The sequence below is a fragment of the Stylophora pistillata genome, chromosome 14, assembly GCF_964205215.1.
Source record: "Stylophora pistillata chromosome 14, jaStyPist1.2, whole genome shotgun sequence".
NCBI lineage: Eukaryota > Metazoa > Cnidaria > Anthozoa > Scleractinia > Pocilloporidae > Stylophora > Stylophora pistillata.
In genome coordinates this window covers 7,523,436-7,548,862 of record NC_142532.1, presented here as the reverse complement: position 1 = coordinate 7,548,862, position 25,427 = coordinate 7,523,436, and the positions used below count along the sequence as shown (strand labels likewise).

The 25,427-nt window shown below is 38.7% G+C and overlaps 2 protein-coding genes and 1 pseudogene across 8 annotated transcripts; 1 reads left to right on the top strand and 2 right to left on the bottom strand.

The window, feature by feature from the left end:
* Nucleotides 1–1,229: 1,229 nt before the first annotated feature.
* LOC111329486 (endosome/lysosome-associated apoptosis and autophagy regulator 1) lies at nucleotides 1,230–23,717 on the bottom strand. Its single transcript, XM_022934203.2, has 12 exons — nucleotides 23,475–23,717; nucleotides 14,452–14,711; nucleotides 13,400–13,650; nucleotides 13,188–13,283; nucleotides 12,405–12,522; nucleotides 11,590–11,784; nucleotides 10,304–10,590; nucleotides 9,203–9,555; nucleotides 8,555–8,792; nucleotides 7,624–7,814; nucleotides 7,015–7,262; nucleotides 1,230–4,069 (listed from the first exon to the last, which is right to left on the bottom strand). The coding sequence occupies exons 1-12, from the start codon at nucleotides 23,645–23,647 to the stop codon at nucleotides 3,459–3,461; spliced, it is 3,021 nt and encodes a 1,006-aa protein (XP_022789938.2). The 5' UTR covers nucleotides 23,648–23,717; the 3' UTR covers nucleotides 1,230–3,458.
* LOC148716347 (THAP domain-containing protein 2-like) lies at nucleotides 15,747–18,791 on the top strand. 6 transcript variants are annotated; one of them, XR_015995303.1, is made up of 4 exons: nucleotides 15,759–16,450; nucleotides 16,764–17,192; nucleotides 17,458–17,543; nucleotides 18,150–18,287. XR_015995303.1 is itself a non-coding variant. In XM_088744958.1 (4 exons), the coding sequence occupies exons 1-4, from the start codon at nucleotides 17,536–17,538 to the stop codon at nucleotides 18,722–18,724; spliced, it is 444 nt and encodes a 147-aa protein (XP_088601084.1). In that variant the 5' UTR covers nucleotides 17,048–17,535; the 3' UTR covers nucleotides 18,725–18,791. The 6 variants fall into 6 exon arrangements, 4 of the variants coding, with proteins under 4 accessions (XP_088601085.1, XP_088601082.1, XP_088601084.1 ...); XM_088744958.1 differs by lacking the exon at nucleotides 15,759–16,450 and adding exons at nucleotides 17,764–17,912; nucleotides 18,630–18,791 and having other exon boundaries at nucleotides 17,048–17,543; nucleotides 18,150–18,341; XM_088744956.1 differs by lacking the exon at nucleotides 17,458–17,543 and having other exon boundaries at nucleotides 15,758–16,450; nucleotides 18,150–18,307.
* Nucleotides 18,597–20,706, bottom strand: LOC148716346 (uncharacterized; annotated as a pseudogene). Its single transcript, XR_015995304.1, has 3 exons — nucleotides 19,983–20,706; nucleotides 19,649–19,892; nucleotides 18,597–19,247 (listed from the first exon to the last, which is right to left on the bottom strand). The product of XR_015995304.1 is annotated as an uncharacterized LOC148716346 (transcript).
* Nucleotides 23,718–25,427: the final 1,710 nt, after the last annotated feature.

Here is a 25,427-nt window from a genome sequence, read left to right as displayed (position 1 = left end):
GGGTCGCACTTGGCAAAGTTTGGTGGGAATGTGGTCAGATCACTTTGATGTAAAAATCTGTCCTCGGGGCACATTGCCTAATGCGACCCTAACTTTTCCGGTTCGCAAAAACTTTGAAAACCGGCCAAAACATCAAAAATGCCGTAGTGCTTGGTTGGGGCAGGCAGATTTCGGAAAACTCGGGCTAAACAATAGCTATCACAGCGGTAACTGTCATCGCTTGTCAGTAAACAGCAAACAGATAATATGCAATAAAATTAACAGCGCGCGAGATCTGCTTCAGTTCGCGCTCTTTCTTTACCATGGACGGACGTGGATTTTATCATTACAATTCATCAAAGTTCCCGGTTTATTTCGGTGGCAACACAGAATATTCACAATATGTGTACCCTCAAGGCCAAAGTTGTGGTGCTGAAGAGGCAACGATTGGAAATATTGAGAGCCCTTCGCAGAATTCCGCTTCATCATCTTCTCCGGAGCTCGTCGAACTAGCGGACCAATTTCATAGCGGCAGTCAAAACAGTTAAACAGGTGTTAACCCATCTTTCATACATCATACGAAAGACAAAAAGGTGCTCGTGATTGAACTGAATAAGAAGAATAAGCATCACCGTGATCGTTATTAACAATGCTTCAACGGGACGCATTTTTTAAAGACCTTTTAACGTTTGTTTTCCTTTTTCAGCTCACTGCTCTCTCCCCACGACACGTGGATAAACGTGTCTGGTTTATCAAAGTGTCATCACTGACATATTTTTTCACCTAGTGCGACCCAGGTAGTTGAAACCAAAAGTTTGCTTTCCTGTTGCGGTTTCAAATTTTCTGTGTTTTTTTGCCGGCAAAGTTGAAAACTTTGCCCAAGTGCGACCCATCCTAATCCTGTAGATCCCCCAAGTTAACCCCTTTACATCTTAACGTCAGTATGCTCGCTCTCCGTACTGTTCTCTACCTAATTCCTAAGGCGCTGACAATGAAGAATCTTTTTAACAATCAAGAGTTTTTTTATTTGGTGATCATTTCATTTAATCTTGTGACTTTGATGTTTGATTCAGGGGTGACATTGTAAGAAAATATTAGATACAAGCCACATTATAGGGGTTAAAGATCAACAAAAAGGGTAGGGAAGTTGTACGGGAGAATAACTAATTCTATCCAATCAGATCTTGACAGTGCACCAAACTGTTGCCGGTGAAAAGAAACCTTTTGACGCATTCACAAACGCACTCAGATTCGCGTGAAAGTTGGCCATTTAATTAAAAATATTCCTATTTCAAGTTTAACCAAACATTTCACAAGTGATTAAACATGATAATTCCAAATTTTTTCTACTCACAAATGAAAGACCTATAAAAATGGGCGAAGGGATATCTATAACCATTAATGACTATAGTTACAATTCTTCTATAACTTTAAAAGGTATAAACTTATAGTATCCAACTAGAGACGCCAATAGGTCTAATTAATTAATTTCATCAACGGTTATAAAAAATCAGTATTTTTCAGTGTTTTCAGTGGTTTAAACCTAGTACCATCAGCAACAGCATTAGTCTTAATACGAGAAGAGCTCGTCATACCTAGCTAACTCCAAAAACACAGTAAAATAGAATTCTGCACTAAGTACAAAATTAAACCACGAAGTATGCTATCTCCATCACTTTCAATTCATAAAATTACAGCTACAATTACATCATTTTTTTTTAAGGCACTATTTATCTTATCCTGTCAAGACGCTTTGACGAGAAACACTTACTGGAAGACTACAGTCATCTTTTTCTCTACCATCGAATAAAAACATAATTTACTCCGTTATCACCGCAAAAAAAAATCTACCTACCTTAAAAAAAAAAAAAACCGCAACAATGTTGAAAAGTTTGAAAGCCAACAAATGTACGCTAAACAACATATCTAAACTATGTTTCAGGGTAAAAAATGAAATGATACCATTTGAAAAAAAGATTACATATCAACTGAAAGCTTATCTATCTAATGTTTCTAAACACACGTGATAAAATGCTGAATCAACGAATCTGCAATCTAGTTAAAAAATACATAACATGGTGATACATTTGTTTAAAGAACAAATGTGACACATACAAGGCGAGGGCGTGTGTCAATGATGTTCTCATGACAAAAAGTGCGAATGAGGATGACTAATCTCTGAACCCAGGACCCATCTAAATACTCAACAGTTACACTTGTCAAATTTTACAGTTAGAGCGAAAAGGTTAAATCAGTTCTTTTTCCACAAATACTTGATAACAATCACAAAATTCTTCCTTATTTTCACAAGAGTATTACAAGAGTTCTGTTAATTGATAACAATAAAGGCCAACCCTCAATTTCCTCTCTACTTTCACAAGGGTTCAATAAATACACTTTATTAGACATTTAGGTGTCTAGAATCGCTGAGTATTCTCACGAGTTGTGCCGTATTTTGACGAGTCCGCAGAGCGGGTCAAAATAGAAAGAACGAGTAAAAATACTCAGTGATACTACACACACAAACGTGTAATAAGTTATTTATTACCCAACTGCTTTATTTCACGCACATTTCCTAAAAAATGGGAAAAGCGAAGCAGGGAGAGAAGCGTAGCGCGCGCAGCCGACCGGTTAAACAGGTTTCTCTTACAGTACAAAATTACCAACAGTCTAATATCACAAGATATTTGTACTCGATTTGCGCGTTATAAAGAGTGGCGGATCTAGGGGAGGGACATGGGGAGCCCGCCGTGCGTGCCACCCCCCCCCCCCCCCCCACTTAATGGGAGTAAAAAAATAAGAATACCCGGCAGGTGAATACACACACAAATAAAAACGGGCCTCCCGCTTAACTCAAGGTCTAGATCCGCCACTGATTTGTACTCTATTTTGTGCAGTTGGATAATACACGCCACCGCCGCTTTTGAGACCTCTTGCTTTGGTCTTTTTAGCCTGCGAGCAGATCATCGGCAGCCGCTTGTGGAAAAAGTTCTTAAAACCCTTGTCCCTCGACCACTATCTACCACTATAAATCTCGAGCTCACCTTTAAATTTTTAATGGAAAAACATATTCCAGAAACCATATAATTTTTATCTCCGCCATTAAAAATATAAAATAAGACTGACCGTCTCCTAACCGCCGCCATTTTGAAGCTTATTAAGTAGCCAGGCCGCTTATCTAGGACGTAAAAAATTCGCTCTCCTCTTTGATCCATCGCTTGGTGATATTATTTGAACAATGAGGAGTTTTAGAAAAAAATGCACTTGAATCAAAGAATGATTCGTTGCGATAACCGGAGTAGTTTCGACCGTGGTCAGGTGAGATTTTGATGGCGGTGATGAAAATTACATGGTCTTTAGAGTACACTAAAATGAAGGAAAACTAGTATTGATAAAATCAGTTCGAAAATAACCCTACTTTCTAAAAATCTTAACGTTTGGGAATTGAGTGGGCTCAACGAATGGATATACGAAGTTTTCTAGGTCCTCACAGTGGATGACGTCTCTTGGTAGGGTTCTGCTAGCTCATCATCGTGGATAAAATTATTCTCATCTTCCTCCTCGAGACGGCTCATGGGTTTGTCTCTCGCCAACATGCCGTAAAAGCGATACTTCAAGGCACGATGCTTGTACACAAAAAAGGCTGCTACACCTACCAGGATAACGATAATGACGACTCCTACACCAATCAAAGCCATATTGACTTTGTTTTTCTCTTTTAGTGTCTGATAAGCATTCGTTTCATTTTCCTTCACTTTGACCGTTACCTTTACTATAACAGTTGACGTTGGTGTCTCACACTCTTCTGTTGCATTAGTCAATGGAAGTTCCGAGTCGTCACCAGATCTCCAACAAGGTAATTTGCGAAAGTAGGTCACATTACGCGATCCGTTGATGCATTCGCCGGTAATTCGCGTCACGTCACCATCGCGGCATTTTGGGCAAGCGTACAACGACTTCCACACGAAGACGTATTTACAGCGACCACTCAATGGGCTCGTGCGATTGTTTTCGGGGGCTGGGTTACCGACACCCGCTCTAATGTCACACCTGAGGTCAAGTGTGGTTTGATAGCGTGACGACTTTTTGCCTAGAAGGGAAAACGGAGAAAAAGGAAATTGATCGGATCGCGTAACTGATTCCAGCACTCGATAGATTCACTCCATTGAGCAACTTCACGTCCACGTCTTAGCAAAAACCCTTTATCGTTCCACATTCTCTTAGTTCTAAAAATTTATATGATGCTAATCTACTACGACATATCGCGGACGCCAACCTTACCTAATTCCTAGAGGAGCTACTATGGTAAAAATCCTTCCGTGCCGCACGGTCGTATATAATAACATGACGTGCCGTTTGTCAAGTTCCCGTCGAGTTAAGCTTCGAGGCTTCAAACCTTTCAATATTGTTTTTCCGCACAATCCTTATTGAAATAAACCTTTCAGAGCTCAAATAGAAAGTACGTGTGCTAAACAATACAAAAAAAAACAATGAGAATGTAGCTCTTTCATTAGCTTTGGGGTTAACGATAGCTCATTCTCAAACGCGATGGAAATAGACTCTTCCACGGTTTTATCGGCCATATTGGTTGGGAGTCAAACAAAACCTCGTTGCGTAGCAACGAGCCATAGAATCTCTTATGATAAGAAGACGCGCATCGCTCCCCTCGATTAAATTTTCGCTTTGTTCAGGAACAAAAATTAATATTCATCGCTGAAAAAGAGAAGACATCAATAAAGGCGAGTGACTTTTTCTCCTCTCGGCGAAAAACCTTTTCTTCTCTGCGTTTTATGGGAACATTGAGATCGTTTTTCTTTGGACGTGAACTCGCGGCCGACATAATGCCAGAAGGTCAGAGTACAGCTTTTCCGAATGACTTTTTGTATTTAAGTAGCTTAATTGTGCAGAGGAAAATTGAAATAAATGTGTTTACGTGCTCTTTAAACCTTTTCGTCCAGACAGGCTAACATACTCTTGAAAAACCACTAACTCGGCAAAGAGAAACCCTTGGTTTAATGGGTTTTGGAGATAGGTGTTCTGTCGGCGGCTGTAACAACGATAGAGGAGATCCGAAAAAATGGGTCATCCACTCACATGTACAGAAGTTATCGTTCCACAAGCCCAAGCAATCATTAATTGAAGCATGGCCTCGACATGTTCAAAAGGGAAGAAAATATTTCTCAATAGGAAAGTCAAGGGAGTCTGCTCCAATCATTTTCGAGACGGGAAGCCTTCAGTAAGCAATCCAATACCTACTCTTTTTTTGACTTCTTTTGAGCATTCAAATACTAAGTCACCCAAAAGGCGGCGATTATCAACATCGGTTGATAATAGTGATATCATCGCTGCAAGTGACGAATTGATGAAAAGTGGAGTCGATTCCCCAGGGTTCAAACTGTGTACAGCCTCTGCACAAATAACCAGAGATGCTGATGTTGGACTCTCTACTGGCAAGCAAAATACAGATGCTTCCAGAACCTTATTTGAGTACTTACTCCCACCATAAATCCTAAAATTTAAAACTACACAATATCGATGGCTAAAGAACATATTCTAATTTCTCAACCGAAAGAAGTGCTTTTTAAAATGCCATTCTCGCACCATGGCGGCCACGAGGTCACCTTCAAACAACATATCAATCTGCCCATAAAACGCAGTGATAAAAAGGTACTTCGCCAAAAATTCGGCACTTACTTTTAGTAACGCCTTATCTATGTTCCCACTAGATTTGGAGACGAAAATAAGCGATTTTTCCTTTCTAAAGTTACGATATTGAGCGAAGGTACCGACGCGCGTCGAATAATTACAAAAGAATATATTGCTTGTTGCTACGCAACGAGGTTTTGTTTGACCCCCAGACAATATGGCGGTAAAAACCGTGGAAGGGTCTATTATGGCTTGAAAACGAAACAAAGTGATCTTTCTGACTTCAGGCGAGGCTTTGCGACGTAAATATTCAAATATTAATGTACCAAAAGTGTTGTTCAATAAAATAATTGGTTTACATCGTACAATTTTCAGATTTTTTAACGCAAAGCCTCGCAATTTTCTGGTCGTCAATTCTAGTAAACAATAACTCAAATATGGAAAATCGTTGAGTAGATTTTCTGCATACACGCGTTATTGACAATTTTCGTGTAAATATATAATTTTTATAAGTGTATTTCAATTATAGTGTCCCCAATTAGTCTTCTTAGGCTAAACACATTGACACTTAAATAAAGGTCTTACTTACTTACTTACTAAGATGGCTCGATGCGTTTTTATGGACCGAGACGAAGCTTGGCCGAACAAGCTTGGTCAATAAGAGATTTATATTTAACGAAAATATTTTCTATATAATAGGAATCAAGAATGACTTGTTTATTTTGAGAGCCGGAAAAGAAATCAAAGCGAGTTTGTAAGCCTGTTTGATGTTTTCTTTGGTCTTCGCTTTTGAGGAATCCGTTGCCGTAATTGTCTAAAAATGACGAACTTGTAAGTCCGGTCCACGCAATCTTTTTCTTGCGCTGAATCGAGGCTAGCGATCCCGAGCGGGCAAGATGGACCCATCTTGCCGGCTCAAGTAGCCAATCAGAACACCGGATTTGCTTCATCTTGCCGACGCGCGCTGCCGGCTGTATTAACAATTATTCCACGAGCGCGCGTTGGATATGAGATGATAGATACCCAACGAGGAGCGTGGCGTCGAGTTGGCTATAATCATCTCATATCCAACAAGCGCGAGTGGAATAATTGTTTTATTAAAAACGGCCCCAAGAAATTATTATTTTGCAAGAAGAAACCGGATTTTTTAGCTCCCTTTTAATTTTAAGCTGACGAGTACGCTTACCATATTTGCAGATTATGGTATATTGGCTCATATACCATAATGGCTAAGCCAATAAAAAGTCTTGAATTGCATTATCCAATAATCCAGTATTTAAGAATTATAAATATAGCACTTGAATCAAAGTTATGTTTGTTTTTGTATTGCTTTTTCTTTCACAATTTGAAAACTCTCATCAGTCGGTATGCTTACATAAATTAACTTACCAGGGTCGTAACAGCTGTCCCCGTTAAGCAGGTCCACAAACAAACCCGATCGGATGTCTTTCTTAGCTCGGTAGCCAATCACAGAGCCCAAATCTATGTCACGTGTATACCACGACGACCTGCACGACATCACGGGCCGAGGAGTGTGTATTCCTGTTGCCCGATCACGGGAAACACATGAAGAGTTATCGTGATTACGGGTACAGAGATTGAAGTGAATACTTCTTTGGAATGGCCAAATGCTCAAACTATGGATAAAAAGAAAAACCTAGTTCAGCAAATGATTTGTACAGAAGTAAAACCGAACTCAGTGCACACGTTCCAGTAACAAGCGCGGGAATCGTGTGACCTGAAGAAAAAAATGTGAACGGTGGGTGATCAGCGTCACCGCTTACAACTGTTACAGCCAACGAAAAGCGTTAGAAACCATGTAACTTGACGAAAATCAAAAAATGGCGCAGAGTTGGTGGTGACGTGTGTCGAGCGCGGGGGAACTTGTTATCAGTTACAAGCACGGGAAAAAATGTGTCATCAGTGTCGCGCGCGGAAAAAGTGTTAGTGGTGTCAAAAGTGTCACTAGTGAGGGGGAAGTTAAGAATAACTGCTCACCGTCGTTGCCAAGGTAAACTTGGGCGATAGAACAATGCTTCAATCATCGGCCCTCCTGGGCGAGAGAGTTTACTGAGGTCATACAAAACATCATCCGCAGGCTTGAACATACAGTTGTTCGTGTCACAACCATCTCTATCTGGCAGCGACTTGGTGTTTTGACCGCACGGGAGACATTCTGCACTTCCCTTCTGCAATTCACCAAGAACACAACAAGTCAGTAAGTATCCGTAAGTCACAGCCTCTGCCTCCCATACAAGTCTAATTACACAAGTAGATTCAGATGGAATAAGGCAGTCTGCGGCCTTTTCTTACATCTAGGCAGTTCGGAAAGGCGCACGACTCTAAAACAAAAATGTACCTTTCAAATCGGCAACCTCGTCCCCACGGTATCAACGAACGCTTTTCATTAAACTAATATAATCTTGTATTTCTCGCCACCACGTTCCCACCGATAGCGTTGCTCCATTTCCCGCACATAAACACACACACACACAACCCACAATTCCTCTATTCGCTCTGACGAAGGGCTAACGCTCGAAACTTCAGCTTTGAAACTCTTTAGGCGGCCAGTTTACATTATTAACTCAGTTGATAATTCCAAAATTTTTCTTGTTACACTCCCCCCAGCGACGCAGCACCACAGTTTCTTTAGAAACTTACGCCTTCATTCCCCTGGGGGATACATGTTGTCCAGCACAAAAACCCGAGATAGATATGCGTAATAAGTCAGGAATACCCTAAATTCAAGAATTGCTAGTTTTCGTTACCAGGGTCCTTGTTTCTTTCGGTCATGTGGTCGGAAATGGTAAGCGAAAACTTGTAGCACCGGAGACGAACATGCCGATCGCCTCAAATTAAGCGCATAGTGTGTTTGCTCTTATTATGCTGCCAAGCCACAACGTGCTTTTTTTTCGGATAAAACACTTACTTCAGCAGCATAGGTTCCTTCTTTACAGGGTATACATTTATCTGCTCCAGGTGAGGCGCTGGTTCCATTTGGACATATTGTACAATCAGTGTTTCCTCGGGTGCTATTGTACCCAGCTGGGCATGTTGTGCAGTTCCTGGCTGTTCCGTTCTGCACCCCGAGTACACTGATATTGTAAAGCTTTCCCTCGAATGCAGTGGAAAGCATTCGTGTCTCGTCCTGTTGGATGAAAACCCATCTGTGGAAAAACAGGAAAGGAAAGGAAATGAGAGAGAGAGAGAGAGAGAGAGAGAGAGAGAGAGAGAGAGAGAGAGAGAGAGAGAGAGAGACCAGAAATCGACGAGAACTGAGACAAAAAAATACATCAGACATAAATGGCGTAGCAAGCACAATCAGTATCGTGATCTGTTCGCAAATCGTTTCACCACCATCGCGCTGGAGCATAGTTAACCCTTGCACGAGTTTCCTTCAATAACTTCATATTTATGCATTGCTACAAATCGATCCTGGATGCATTTGGCACTGATAAGGTAGCTAACAGATTTGGTTCTGCTAACGAACCAAACAGAAGCCACGTGGAAATTTCGGCAAGAGTATGCGAGCTTGGCGTGCGATAACAAACCATCTTTTAGCTGACATTTCTTTTACCTGAAAGAGTAGCGTCCTTTCTTGAGCGGGTACACATGCCTTGCAACTCTGCCATCACGTTTAGTTTCATGCCTGTAAACATATCTACCTCTAGGGCGTGTGCAGTTTAATTCATCCACAATCGTGCTATTACTCCAAACCTGAAATACTAAGTTACAGTCTTGGATCTGAGCGAGATGTTCACCTGGTGAAGCCTTTGGTGAAACACCTGTTAAATTACAGGTGATGGAGCAGTTGAAAGCGATTTTCGCTAACTCGGAGTCAAATGTAAATTCTGGTGACTGTAGATAAGAACGTACATCTCCAACAACGCGGGCTGTTCGGATAACATCGCCGGAAGGTATCCAACCACCCTACAAAATAACATGAGGAATTGGGCACCGTCAAGAGAATATAAACTGATTCAAATCTCTTAAGCCCCATCCACTCACCAAATAGATTCCGTGGTAAAAACAAAAAAAAAGGTTGCATACAAGGCGTAGCCTTGTTTGGCTTTGCAACCTGGCCACCAATGTGAGCCACTTAAAGTCTCATTTTTTTCCTCACACTTTTGGCAACCCGTGGCGATCTGTTTGAGCAATTAGGAGCTGAAGAGAAAGTGATTCTCGACTAAAATAATAGCTGTTTTAAACCCGCGTGTGCTGCTACGTTTCTGAGCTGTTTTAAAAATGGCAGCGTCTTCAGTCGATCGTTAGGCGTATTTGAAGACAATTTTCAAACGGTTATTTCACTATCTGGAGTCTCAAAACGCGATAAGCCGGGGGATTTCATTAAGGGCCGGGTACGGGGCAAATCAACTCGCTGGGAACAGGACTTTGCCCAGCTGCTTCGTCATATTTCATGTACATGCTGTACTTTCCTCGTCTCATTTGACAAGACTATCAACAGTTATAACGGTCTTCTGAAAAAAAGCCTTCTGCTGTTGAATATGACATTTTTGCGGGGATGCATGTTCCCGGACCCGGGACCCCCCATGTGATATCCCGGGGCTCCAACCCCCTGTTAAAATTCTCATGGAAACCCCTGATAAGTGAAAAAAAGGGGGGTTATGGAACATATTTCTCCTTTCAACTATATCAAATCCAAATTATTCCTACAGACCTTCACGGCGCAATCTCCAGTACAATTAGCGGTGAACCCTTCAGGTAAAGTGTTACTTCTCCATATACTGTAATGTTTCCCTGGTAACGCCACATGACCAGCCTGACAGTGCTCACATTTGACTCCAAGTGACTTGAACCCAGTTTGACACGGCTTACACTGCAGTTTTCCTCCGGTACCATTCACTATCTCAAACCCACCCTGACATTTACATTGATACTGAAATCGTTTAGGACTGGGATGTCCTGATGGATTGCAAAGCAGTCTGGGATCACCGACATTTGCAACTGAAAATCAACAAGGAATTTAATGAATTAAAAGGTGGATCAATGACAGCACCCACCCCTCTCCTAACCAAAGGGGGGTGGGGGTTAGGGCAGAGGTCTGTGCACAAATTCTCAGACACTGAGTTATGGATGCTTTGGAGCCAGGAGCCCTCTGGCTTTAAGCTAAAGCTGGTTTCAACAGCACAACACAACCAGAGCCATATTGTTCCAAGCTTAGTCAAGATAAACCATAGATGGTATAAAATCTGATTTCATATCTAAAAGCTTCAATTTGACTTTCAGTTTATATAATTTTGTTTTTGTTTTTAGTAATCTGGTAACTAGACGTTCTAAAAAAAGAAGAGAGAAAGTTATAAAAGAGGTTTTGGACTGAAAGGAAAGAAACCTACCTAAATTCAACCCTTAGTTAGCACTAATAAGCCTTCAAGAAACTGAGCCCAAGAGCATATCCTCTATTACAGGTTTCCCAAACAGTCTTCCAGTACCCAATCACCCTCCTGGTTGGAGAGGGGCAATGCGATAAACAATTACCTTGTTTAAGACGACAACATATAGCAATCAGTTATTTTCATTTCATTGAACCCCATCAACTCATTTCATATAATCTCAGTTTTGTACTTCATTACTGGTATTTCACTCCCATTCTCCCTCTCTAAGTACTACATATTTCCTTGTAAATTAGTTTTGAGAATTTGGAGTTGATCAAGACAACAACTTCTTAACCTTATAGGTTTGAGTATTCTCAATACCCATTTGCTGGATAATGTACAAATATTATGGGGAGAAGTGACATGTTAATCACTCTGGGAATAATTAAAAGGTTAATATCAATTCTCTGTTCTGCCTCCTTCACATTTCTCATAATTGTAGACCTGAGAATTTGGTTTTAACTCAAACTGTATCCCTAAGTTGATATTTTCTTCTTCTTGTCATCTTTCCAGAGAACAATTAACTGACACCATAAGAAGAAATTATGGTTAGGTACTTTATGCAACTCACCATGAACTTTGATATAGTCAGGCTTCACAGTAGTTGTACATTGTAAACCATTTGATGTTGTGTTACATGTGCATGAACTCACATCTCCTGGAGCAGCAATTACATCGTCATCAGTGCAGTTTAGAAGAGGGACACATTCTGATGCACCAGGCATAGAATACATATTTGCTGGACAAGTCTGGCACCTTTTCTCGCCTGAAATGAGTGATGAGAAAAGGTTGGGCTCAGATTGTAAAGGCTAGCTGTTAAAACAGAAGGAAGAGGTAGAAGTTTCCAAGAGGAGGTCATGCACTGGGGTGTATCCAGGGTTGGTTTAGGTGGTTCTGTTGAACCCCTTAAATTATACCTCAAAACACTGGAAATCATGTTTTGGAAGACCTTAATTTCAAAATCTCCTGAGGAAGTGCCCACTGACCCCTCTAGAAGGGGGAAATTTTTCTGAATCCTCCTTGACTAGATCCTAGATCCATCCCAGATGTACAGCTATTGTACTAGCTCTTGGGTGTTTAGTCTGTTTCTCTAACAACTTTTTCTTGACAATGAAGGTGCTAGGGCCATATTCCTCGGAAATATTCCCAAAATATGTTACTTTTCCCCTCATTCCTGACTTTGCAGGCTACACTGATGCATTAGATAATGCTGTTAATATTACTTCTGTTTGTGTGAAGACTGACAACTGAGGCAGTTGACATGCAGAAATGTCCATCATGAACTAAGGTGAAAAAATTTAGTTCTGGAGAGAACAATGTGTAGTGCAGTAGAGAATCAATGAAAAAATTGTTCTGTGACAGGTGCATGCAATCAAACAAGCCCACCTTCCTGATCTTGATACTGGTAATATGAGCATGGTGTACAACTTGTAGCTCTTTTCTTGTTACTGTAAAAACCTGGTGGGCATTTTTTACATTTCACATTGGGTTCCTTAATGCCAACCTGAATTGAAAAACGATATCGATTGCTGACATCTCATTAGGAATGACATTAACATCACCAAAAGGTTTCAATGCCCATCAAATAACATGTGGCATATTTTGTTGAATGAGCATATATAAGAACTCAGCAATTTGCAATTTGCATTGTAAATGTGCTTTTTAGTGGTTATTGTGTTTATTGTGTTTGGTTTTCTTCCCTGGTGTTTTGGTTGATATAGACTGAGAATTTCATCGGTGACATTATTACTTAGGTTTTCAAAGTCAACCTAACATATTAACAGACCATAGTTGATAATTACTATACAGTAATGTGGAGGCAAATAGTGGCAGATGAAGCTGCAAAGTCATTTAGTAAATACCCAGCACTTGAACCAATACCCGTTTTACTATACACCATACAGACACCAAAATAAATAAGTTCCTATCTTTCAATATACTGAAAAATTGGTCAGATATTAACCAGTCAGATTTTGTCTCATCAGCTGCTCTGGGGTGAATGGTACTTGCTATTTACTTTCAAAATAGCCAATCAGCCCATGCAAAAAGCACTCTTCATTTGTGGTATGTACTAATACCTTATAATGCATTTTAGGAAATTTACTTTATTTGAAAAGTGAAATTTGATCACACCGATTAACACCTAAAAAGGTTTGAAACAGAACTTACCAACTCTATGGATCGAATAAAGGCTTTGTCTATATAGGAATATGTTCCAAAACTAAAGCATCTTTTGCGATAGATCCATTTCAGTGTATGAAATCCCTGGAAATTAAAAGAGATGGCATTTTCCATTTAGTATTCCTGCATGTGATTTGTTACCAGCAGAGGGGTCTGTTGAAAATTCGCTACCACTTTCAAATCATCTCAAAGTTGCATACCTTTGTCAAATTGTATGTAGCTTTGACCCAATTAAATTCATTTCCACTGTATGTCAGCATTTCCTTGTTGTCGACAAAAAATGCCAGGCCATCACACCCTAAGTAGCCAGGCCTCCTGCAGTTTCGACTGTCTACACGATACTCAAAACCAACTTTGCTGCTGTCTATGACAAACTTCTTTGTCATTAGTAGGATAGATGACATACATCTTGTTAATGAATTATCCCCTGAGTTGATTGTATAGTTATCAGCTGTAGAGGAAAAGAATTTCACATGAAACAACAAAGTCATGCTAAGTGTAATAAGCTGTATTCAATTACATTTCCCAGTGTAATAAATTTATAGCAACTGCTGCCACCACAAATGAATGAAAAATGCAATCTTAAATAACTTGATAACAGTGGAATCCTCGAAAAAAAATGGCACTGCAAAAATTCAGTCGGTGCATGCTGAGAGGCAAGAGACAGAGTGGAGAGCTTCTGTAGGGCAATGGCAGCATTACTGTCTAGGAGAACTGATCACAGTGGACCAATGTGAACTCAGAATAGGAATGAAAAAAAAAAGCTCATAGCAGGGTGAAACCCAGGTCACCTATTATTAATAATGCATACACTAGACAGAAGGTATTTCCTGATTTCTTGTTAATGAATGGACCGAAATTAAAAGACTTTAAGCTCATGCAACACACAGAAGCCCATTGCAAACATGACTTCTTGAATTCGTGCTTTATGGTAACAGTAGAACTAAATACTTTGCAAAACTCAATGAATCTGATTGGTCAAGAAAAAAGCACAAGTTTTCTGTACAAATCACTTGGCAAAGTGAAGCAAAACCAAAAACATTTTATACTACAGTATACTTTCAACTCTTTACCCTTTAACTTGCATGAGTGACCAAGACTAACAAGCGCACAAGTGATGGGAATTATGTACAAGGCAATGGTAAGTTGATCCAATACCACATTGTATGGTAGACAACTCAAGGAGTATTATTAACGAGATCTTTGGAGAGAAAGGGTCAAGTGAAAGTTTCTCAAAATATAAATACCTTACCGCTTACTTTCCATGGACGACAAGGTAGAACATATTGACGTTCAGCTTGGCAGAATGTAATAATGCCTGATCCTTCAGGGGGCACAGTACCATTCTTAGTCCAGTCTTTCCAGTTGTTAATGATTTCCCCCCCTGACCCATAAGACCCACTTTCACATGGCATACACTGAGTAGCAGTGATGTTTTCAGGAAGTCCTTCTCCTGGAGGGCAGTTACAGGGTAAACCGCTTTTTGGAGCTGGAGGACGTACACCCCCTGAGCTGAGAATATAGAACAATATTATGATCACAATTATGAAACTCTCAATAAAACGCTGGGTATTGATTAAAATGCTGCATTGTCTATATTTGGCCAGCCTGATGAAATTCAAGCCAACTATTCGTTTAACGTTGTATAGTTACAGACTCATAAATTAATCTAGCACTATTACACACAGTTTATCCTGACCACTTAATAATATCAAAAAGGAAAAAGACAAAATGCTTAGCTATTAGATAGCAAGCTTCAAAAGCAGTTAAAAGGAAAACAGAATACTGCACTCATGTCAACTGCAATCTGGGTACCTTGATGCAAACCAATATTTACTTTCTTATACAAATAAAAAACACAATTTACTTTAATTTGTTTCTCTTCAGCACAATAAAAATGGAAACGTGACTCTCTAAAATCCTCCATTTAAAGTAAACTCTAACTTCTCATTTTTAAAATGAAATTCATGTTTTCATTTTTTGCCTGTAAGAAAACAGAATTCAAAGTCACTTCACCTTAGCTTTTCATTTTTTAATGTAATTTCTAAAACAGATTAGCATTTTGGCTAATGGCCTTGAAATTAACAACATCTGTTTTGGCAGGAATGTGAAAGAAACTAAGATAGAGGCAATGTAACAATAACACATTCTTGATAAAGACTTTGTCTGCTGGTTTTTTATCTAACAAGAACATTGTTATGAAGGGCTTGGCACTGAAATTTGGATGGTGATAATGACCCAGTCTGTGTTGAAAGGGAAACAAAACACTTTCATATATTGTCTTGTAATGACCAGCCAGAAACACATCTTAGATATTAGTTAGCCAATATCCATCAAATTATTTTCAACTTGCTTTTGGTCAATAATTTACAGAATTATTGTTCAGAAACTCACTAAATAAATTTTGTTTGCTTACAAAGTATTTGATAATCTCAAAAATTCACTAACACACAGTACAAATAGTCCTTGACTTTTCCTTTAAAGTGTATATGACATGAAATTTTTTTTTTTGTTTTCTGCTAGTTCGATATATATAACAAACGGTTCGAGAGTTATAAATCGTTGAAAATAATTATAAATACATAGTTTTCGTTTAAACTACGCGCTAAGTTGGCTTGAAATTTGTCCCCTCGAACGCGCGGCCAAAAGGTCACGTGAACTTTACCTGTGACGTCAGGTTGTTTGACTCAGTAGACCACTTTCATAAATGGCTGCCGCATTACAATTCGTTTGTTTACATATAAATTTGACAGGGTGGCCTCGTTCTCCAGTACAAAATTCACAAGAATACATTATCTCAAGCGAGGCCACTCGGGAAAATTTAAGTTTAAACAAAAGAATATTAATCCGGCAGCCATTTATGAAAGTGGTCTATGGCGGAAAAGAATAGGCCAGTACGGAAAGGTGGACGTTATTGTGTGGCTGGGGCGCCCAACAATAGAAGCTGTACGAATACCAGCTACACACCAGGTATTTCGATGCACCAGTTTCCTGTAAATCCAACAGTGAGAGCCCAATGGGTGAAATTCGTGCAGCGGCACCGAGTTGATTTCGGCGAACCTGTTGCCAAACATGCCTCGTTGTGTTCGGCTCACTTTGAGCAAAGTTGTTACGAGGGCAGCTTGGCATTTTTGCTGGACGGTATGACGCAGATAAAACGGAACAAAGTTCTTATCAAGGGCTCTGTTCCAACAAGACATGCAGTTCTACCAGAAGGTCCTGAAGTTCTGACAGATCGCAAAAGGCGACAGGTAAGCGTTTTCTCGTGATCTCCGATCATAAACATTAACATGTGTAAGTTTTTCTGATGTAAATAACCTATTCTTTTGGAAGCATTTATGTGTAAAATGTCCGTGTCTAATTGCGGTTTTGCCGTGCTGAAAGCAAACTGAACTGCTAAAACCTATACCTTAGTGAATCATCAACATGTTCACTGGAGTTTTGAGTATTGATTTATACAAGCTTTGTGATCGTTTCGAATCCTACACATAATCTTAGCAAAAGCAAGGGTGTCTTGTGCTCGATATATTTTATCAACCAGGATATTTTATGTTTTTGCTGCAGCTAAGGCGTGATGCCTTTGCAGACTTTCATGAGTCAGAGGCGAAGAAAAAGAAGGTTGATGAGGCCAGGGAAGAATCAATGAGTAACCTTGTAGATGATCATGATGATGATACAAATGAAGAGAATCCGTTCAACATCGCAACAGATGTGTGCATGAGCCCAACTGATGAAAGTTCTGGCAGCACCAATACCTCAACTGCTACTGTTTCTGTTATCACTCCTTTCACTTCTCCAGTTGCCTTGACCTCCACCAACAATACCTGTGCTACGCCAGTCAATACAACACCATCCCCCAACGTAACACCATTGCAAGGCAGCTCTTGTGTAGATTGTGTATATAAATCCAAATTAAAAAGTCAGAAGAAGCAAACTATACGTCTAAGGAGAATAGTAAAGGAACAGAAAAAGGAGATAAGAGAGCTCAAAAGTGTGAGTGCTAAACAAAACCTATTTATGCTTTCTTGTAGCTTTGTATAATGGCGAAAGAATAGTATCCATATTGAACTTGATTCAAGTGTTCCTAGTGCTACTCACTCTCACTAGTACTGGATAATTTATTCCATCTTGTTTGTTTGTTATTATAGAAAGTAATTGGTTAGGTTCTTTTTGTAGCTATGTATATGTTGTATTACAGTGACTCCCACCTAAATATGTTGCAAACAATATTTTATCCTTTTCCTTTTACACTCTGCAGATGTAGTATTCCTGGAAGTTTTATGGCCAAAGTAGTGTTTTGTATTGCACTTTTAGCTCAAAACTGTCATTTTTGGAAATGAATGGGTATGTGACTGCTAAATGTTACACATGATCTATTGACCAGACATCATGCAACATGTCTACAATGTATGCAACTACACAAAACAGTATTTGTTATCATTTATCACATTCCCATCCCCTTAATTCCTTTCCTTGGTTCTTTCCCTTGTGTTCCAACCATTATCATACACAATCTCATTTTCAGATTTTCATGTGTTCGCTCATCTAAAGTAAAATTTTCTAGGCGCATACTGGCAAGCTTGCATTTTAATGAAAACCTCAGAAGAGAAACCCAAACATCAAGCGATGGAAAAGAATACATTCGGGTGACTTATCCAAAATTTAAACTGGGAGAAGAGGTTGTTAGAGAGGTGGCATCTCCACCTAGCTATGGTAATTATTGACCATTATGATTTTAAAAGTACAGTGGCTACACTGAACTAAGTGTAGGAAATGTTATGCTCTTTTGTTAAGAGTCAGATCACTCTTTTTACCATGATAAGTACTATTGACCAGCATCTTGTGTAAAGGACTCTGCTTCACCTTGTTTCCTTATATCTGATAAAACACTGTTGCACGTTTTTCAAATGACGTCGACATTTTATATGAATTGGGCTGTGATCTTTTCAGGGTATGTTGACACACTGAAGAATCTTCTCTTCACCTTGCCAAAGGCAGAAATGAAGAAAGTAGATGAGAAGTATGCAGCAAGGGTACCAGAACCCCTCAACCAGCAGTTCCCAGACAGAGTAAATAAAGAGGATGCTGTAAAGTTTTACCAGGCAAGAAAGGCAACGAAGAAAACGTCACTATTTCCACCAGGTTAGTTTGCTTTGACTCTTCAAAGCTCATGAAGCGCAATGTTCAAATATGACATAATGTTCTACGTACCAACTGTCATGCAACCTTGTCCTCAGGGTCTATCTTCTTCCCACCCACTAGAACTGGGGAAAAGATAGACCTTGGGAACAAGTTTGCCATCATGGTAATGCACAATGTGATTGTCTCCACGGAGGATATCTTCTACATGTTTTTTCCATAGTAAAAGGATGCTAAACAAACAAACTAAAAATGCACTAACATAATTAAATAAATTTATTTATTTTACAGAAGCAGAGCAGGCGAAACTACAGATGTCTATCAGTGACAATACCTCAAGCAGCAGTCAACCCACTTCAAGACGACCTTACAATTGCTCAATATGACAAAAACCATTGCGAAGTCACAAAAGCCGTTGCAAAAAATAAAGTGACCAAACTTTTGTCACAGGAAGGTTTTCTGCGTGGTACAATTTTCCTTCTTACTTCAAATTTTCCATGCCTGCATTGCACTGTACTCATCGACTTACAATATTTGCACTGTACCTACAACAAGTTGAAATTTTAAATTTAGTCAAACTAGTGTGCATGTAGAACCTAAGCTGTTTCTGGTTCACAGTCCATACATTACCAAACAATAGAACAAGAAACAACCACCCATGAAAATCAATTTGAAAATTGTTGTTTACCGAGACAATCAGTGTAGAACAATCATGTCATAGGTTTGATTACGTGTACTATGCTAGTCTCTGTCATGAGCAGCAGCAAAACCTCTGGTATTAATTTTTGTGACTGGTATTTAGTTCTGATATTATGGTAAACACAGGCTGGTAGTGGTCTTCTGTTATCCCAGCCCATGTAGCCACAAAGCCACCTTGTGGTCCATCGGTATGCAACAGCTCTAATGAACCTAGAGTAAAAGCACAATGAAAATTATATAGGAAGGTGTGTAAGAATGCTCTACATTACTACAGGACCCTGCCTTTCACCTCCCCATGACACACACATTCAAATAAAAAATATTTATGTTTAGGAATTGATAATGAACTGCAGGGCATTTCTCAAGCTTACATTTTCCTACAAGCTACTTTGCAAGCAATCTTATTAGTTCCTGTTTTATCTTAGGTCAGTGCATCAGATAAAAGTCCAAGTAAATGCAAAATCTAACTTAACTTGGTCAACTTTTATAGCTTGAGGTGCCTTAATTTACCCTGATTTATCTGAAGCTTAATGTTTTATGCCCAGCAAAGTGATTATGCTAGTTTACACATTGTATGTTTTTATTTATGTTTTTACTAAAAATGTACTGACTCGTTTTCTGACTCCACCTCGGCGACGGTAAGTCCCACCATCCTGGTTTCTCAACAAGGGAGCCACTTGGAGAAGAACTGCGCGGTTCCTAATCGCATCGTAGTCCTCGTGTTGTGTGATGCATTTTATCCGTTCAATGGAACCATCAAAAACCATCTTTGCAGATGAATTTGTTACCTCTCTGCAACATCGAAACTCCAGGGAACCAACTAACGTCCCGGTATTACATTGCTTGCAGCGACACCTGAAGAAGACAGCAAAAATGAATTGTTGTCTAACAAAGATTTGGTATAAGTATATATACAAGGAATTTTAAAGGACCAGTTTTACTAACCAGGAGTCTACGTCTACAGTTCTCTCGTATCTAGCCTCCAGAGTTGACGGGGTAAGTCCATCAACATCGGTTTGTTCGCTCGAAACGCCAGTTTCTTCGTCGTTCTCGTCCGCGAGCGGCTCATCTTGATATGGAGCTATCACACCAGTGATAACTCCCCATTCCTCTTCAGAACTGTCGCTTATTCCACAATCCATACTTTCTATAGAGTCAGACGACTCAATACTCTCGGAATCGCTGGACATTTCGAAGCGTGAAACGATAGAATTGAGCGAGTAATCACAGCGTGTTACAAGGAAAACACTGAAAGTTGTTGACCTTGCCAATCATAGGATCAAACAACCTGACGTCACGAGTCCCAATTCTCGGCCCAGTCTCCGGGAACAATTTTACACACAAATTTAGCGTGTTTCGGGCGCTAAAAATCGACCAAAAAAATTGTTTCATTCATTTTAAACTCTCAAACCGTTTATTATACACATGGAACTAGCTATCAACGAAAAAAAAAATTTCGTGTCATATACACTTTAACAGTGTGAAAAGACAACCCTTATGTGACAGTCTTATAGAACACTCTTGTCAAGGTTTGGATATCAGCGCAACAATATTCTTTTCATTGGTAAGCAACATCCGGCTTGATTGACCTCCTCAGAGACAGATTAAACCTACGTTAGTTTATATTGTGGCTGGTCGTGTGACCAAAAGTTGGTACACTTGTCACTGGAGTTGTAAAAATTTAACAAACTGAATGATCAACAAGCTCTATTTTAACACATCTTCCATCAATTTCTCAAATTTAAGTACAAAAAAATAACATGATTCTTTCTCTTGAAGACTTTTTTCATTTCTCAAATGCCGTTTTAAAAATGTACTTGCGTATCAAGCTAAATAAACAGTCTAAAATTGTTAAGGGATGTTTTAATAACTTCTCTGTTTACTATACACTCAATTGCGCTAGCTTACCACAATAATTATAAAGAGGTATTGTTTCAAATGTAATCTTGGGCCATATGAAGAAATCTTGACAGAACCAAAAATAAAGAACTCTCAGAAATTTGAATCATGAGATAATCACGAATTAACTGGGATAGAAAAGTACCAAATACAATATCTGATTTAAAATTCTAGCTTTTGCAATTTGATGGAACCCAGATATAACCTTGAAATTTATGCTTACAATGATATAACTACAATTCCAATGAGTCGTTGTTGGCATATAGTGTACATCAAGAGCTAGCTGATCTTTCAAATTTCAAAACTTATCATTTGGAACTGTGGTGATAGAAGAGTGAATGAGTCTGTGCATCGATGTCAGAGGGTTTTATGCAAGACTTCTAATCATTCTTCATACAGGTTCTACACTGCACTGACGGGAGGATGATCAGAATTCATAACACATAGCCAAACCATTCAAATTATGTACTAAACAACATTTTGTATCGAAATGTAGTCAGCTACCATGGCATCTGTTGTAGGGATCTGTCTATTTCGGGGCTTATTCTCTCCCTCTTTTAGTAACTTAGCTATCGGATAGCAAGCATACATACATACATGCTTCAAAAGCAGTTAAAAAGAAAACAGAATACTGCACTCAGGTTGGCCACAATCCATGTACCTTGATGCAAACCAATTTTTACCTTCTTATGCAAATGAAAAATGCAATTTACTTTTGTTTTTCTTTAGTGCAATTAAAATGGAAACATGACTCATTTTCCAAAACATGCTTTTTTTCTCTACATTTAAAACAAATTCTAACTTCTCATTTTGAAAATGAAACTCATGTTTTCATTTCTTGCCTGTAAGAAAACAGAATTCAAAGTCACCTCACCCTAGCTTTTCATTTTTGGATGGAATTTCTAAAAACATATTAGCATTTTGGCTAATGGCCTTGAAATTAACAACATCTATTTCAGCAGGAATATGAAAGAAACTAAGATAGAGGAACTGAAACAAAAACACGTTCTTGATAAAGACTTTGTCTGCTGGTTTTTTAACTTACAGGAACATTAATTCTTATGAAGGGCTTGGCACTGAAATTAGGATGGTGATGATGACTCAGTCTGTACCGAAATGGAAACAGTAAAACACTCTTTCATATATTGTCAATTAATGACCAGCCAGAAACGCATCTTATGTATTAGTTAGCCAATATCCATCAAATTTGAACTTGCTCTTGATCAATAATCTACAGACTGAAGTATTGTTCAGAAACTCACTAAATAAATTTTGTTTGCTTACAAAGTATTTGATCATCTCAAAAATTCACTGACACACCGTACAAATTGTTCCTGACTTTCTCTCTAACAGTGTGAAAGACAACCCTTATGTGACAGCCTTATGGAACACTCTTGTAAAGGTTTGGATACAGTGCTTTCAATAAGACCCAGCACCCACCAGAGCTCCGGCGGGTATTCTGTTGTGAATCGCCCGGTATATTTCACCGCGCTCAAGTCACAGTCACCACGCTAAGTCGCAATCAAGTCTCTTTCCGGCGGGTGTTGTACTGAGGTAGCCACCTATTTCAAATCTTATTGAAAGCATTGGGATATCAGCGCTACAATATTATTTTTAATATTAAGCATTATCCAGCTTAATTGACCCTCTCGGAGACAAATAAAACCTGCATTATTTTATTTTGTGGCTAGTTATGTGACCGAAAGTTGGTACACTTGTCCCTGGAGTTGTAAAAATTTAACAAACTGAATGATCAACAAGCTCTAATGGTTTGGTTTAAAATGTAGTGCCCTTGGACTAAAGTTTTCATCTTGGAGTGCTTTAAAAATGGGTCAGATTCTAAAGCTTATCAGAGGTAGAATAAGGGAGAATAATTAAATGTGAAACTTGAGAGAAGATATTTTTTGATTTCTTGGCACCCTTGGGAGTGAGAGGGTTAAAAAACATGAAATCATTATGTTGAAATACACCGACTCACTGATGTATGTTGAAACATGGTCAAAAAAGGAAAGTGCGGTTTTCCCATCTTCCATCAATTTCTCAAATATGAGTACAAAAAAATAACCTGATTTTTTCTCTTAAATACTTCTTTCGTTTCTCCGATGCTGTTTTTAAATGTACTTGCAAATCTAGCTAAACAAACAATCCAAAATCGTTACGGGATGTTTCAATAACGTTAACTTTTTGTTTATTATGCACTAAATTGTGCCAGCTTACCACAATAATTGTAGAGGTTTTGTTTTTGTTTTAAATGTTATCTTGGGCCGTATGGAGAAATCTTGACAGAACCGAAAATAAAGAACTCTCAGAAATAAGCTTCACAAATTCGAATCATGAAATAACCACGATATTACGCAAAGAAGTAGGATTGAAAAGTACCAAATACGATATCTGAGTTAAAATTCGAGCTTTCACAACTAGATGGAATCCAAGAAATAATCTTGAAATTTACGCCTAACAATATAACTACAATTCCAATGAGTCGTTGTTGGTATATAGCGTACATTAAGAGCTGATCTTTCAAATTTCAAAACTTACCATTTGGAAGCGAGGTAATAGACAAGGGAACGAGTCTGAGTTTTGATGTCACAAGGCTTTATGTACGGCTTATAGTCATTATTCGTGCAGTTTCTACTACACTGCGCCGACGGAAGGATAATCTGAATACACAACACATAGCCAAACCATACAAATAACGTACTAAGCGCCATTTTGTAGTGAAACGTATCAGCTGCCGTGACTTCGGAATCTGTTGTATGATCTATTATTCCCTCCCTTTTGTGGCGCTGAGCATATGACGTCACGTCCTGAAAGAACTCTACCAAGAAGAAGTGTTTATTTTGATAATATTTTTTTATTCCCGGCATACTTTCACGTGTTCGCAGTGTAATACGTTTTTTTAGTGTGGGTTTCATTGGCTTATACTATTTTGCGAAACGAAACGAAACGAAATTTTGCGAAATGGCGTTTTTTCGCCTTTATTTAGCAAATATGTCATCTTCGTCCGAAACAAAATGTTTCCACTAATATTATAATCAATATTTCTAAGAGCCTGGTCACCTCTCATTTTATTGACCATAGTAGAATTCGTTTCGCAAAGTAGTAATTTTGACAGAATTACTATTTTGCGAAAAGGCGTTTTTTCACCTTTATTCAGCAAATATGTCCTCTTCGTTCGAAACAATATGTTTCCACCAATAAAATGATCAATATTTCTAAGAGCCTGGTCACCTCTCATTTTATTGACCATAACAGAACTCGTTTCGCAAAGTAGTAATTTTACAGAATTACTATTTTGCGAAATGGCGATTTTTCGCTTTTATTTAGCAAATATGTCCTCCTCGTCCGAAACAAAATGTGTCCACTAATAAAATGATCAATATTTCTAAGAGCCTGGTCACCTTTCATTTTATTGACCAAAATAGAACTCGTTTCGCAAAGTAGTAATTTCGACAGAATTACTATTTTGCGAAATGGCGTTTTTTCGCCTTTATTTAGCAAATATGCCCTCCTCGTCCGAAACAAAATATGTCCACTAATAAAATAATCAATATTTCTAAGAGCCTGGTCGCCTTTCATTTTATTGACCAAAACAGAACTCGTTTCGCAAAGTAGTAATTTTGACAAAATTACTATTTTGCGAAATGGCGTTTTTTCGCCTTTATTTAGCAAATATGTCCTCTTCGTCCGAAACAAAGTATGTTCACTAATAAAATGATCAATCTTTCTAAGAGCCTGGTCACCTCTCAATTTATTGACCGTAATAGAACTCGTTTCGCAAAGTAGTAATTTTGACAGAATTACTATTTTGCGAAATGGCGTTTTTTCACCTTTATTTAGCAAATATGTCCTCTTTGCCCGAAACAAAATGAAAGACAACTACTTGTTTTTGTTCTCGATTACTCTTTATTGGCTCGGAGTTTACTCTTTATTGTTGTTATAATTCTGTTTTCTATTCTGCTCTGTATTCCTTGTATTTTGTTCTGTTCTATTTATAGTTGCCGCAACTGGATTTTATAGCTGACCAACAAGCTACATGCGTGACTGGCAATTCCAGCCGAACTTAATTAACGCTCGATGTATGGTCAAACTGCTAGGAAAATACGTTATAAGGTGACCAGAGGTGACCAGGCTCTTAGAAATATTGATCATTTTATTAGTGGAAACATTTTGTTTCGGACGAAGAGGACTTATACTATTTTGCGAGACGAAACGAAACGAAACGAGATTTTGCGAAATGGCCTTTTTACGCCTTTATTTAGCAAATATGCCCTCTTTGCCCGAAACAAAATTATACAGAATTATAACAACAATAAAGAGTAAACTCCGAGCCAATAAAGAGCAATCGAGAACGAAAACAAGTAGTTGTCTTTCATTTTGTTTCGGGCAAAGAGGACATATTTGCTAAATAAAGGTGAAAAAACGCTATTTCGCAAAATAGTAATTCTGTCAAAATTACTACTTTGCGAAACGAGTTCTATTTTAGTCAAT

Bases quoted from the DNA above. Each gene is read 5' to 3' on its own strand.
- LOC148716347 (XM_088744956.1), top strand. From the start codon at position 16,073: ATGGCGGAAAAGAATAGGCCAGTACGGAAAGGTGGACGTTATTGTGTG. The intron at 16,451-16,763 runs GTAAGCGTTTTC...TTTTTGCTGCAG, and splicing joins CAGATCGCAAAAGGCGACAG to CTAAGGCGTGATGCCTTTGC.
- LOC111329486 (XM_022934203.2), bottom strand. From the start codon at position 23,647: ATGGCGCTTAGTACGTTATTTGTATGGTTTGGCTATGTGTTGTGTATT. The intron at 8,793-9,202 runs GTAAAAGAAATG...GTTTTTCCACAG, and splicing joins AAAGGACGCTACTCTTTCAG to ATGGGTTTTCATCCAACAGG. The intron at 7,815-8,554 runs GTAAGTGTTTTA...GGTGAATTGCAG, and splicing joins AAGGAACCTATGCTGCTGAA to AAGGGAAGTGCAGAATGTCT.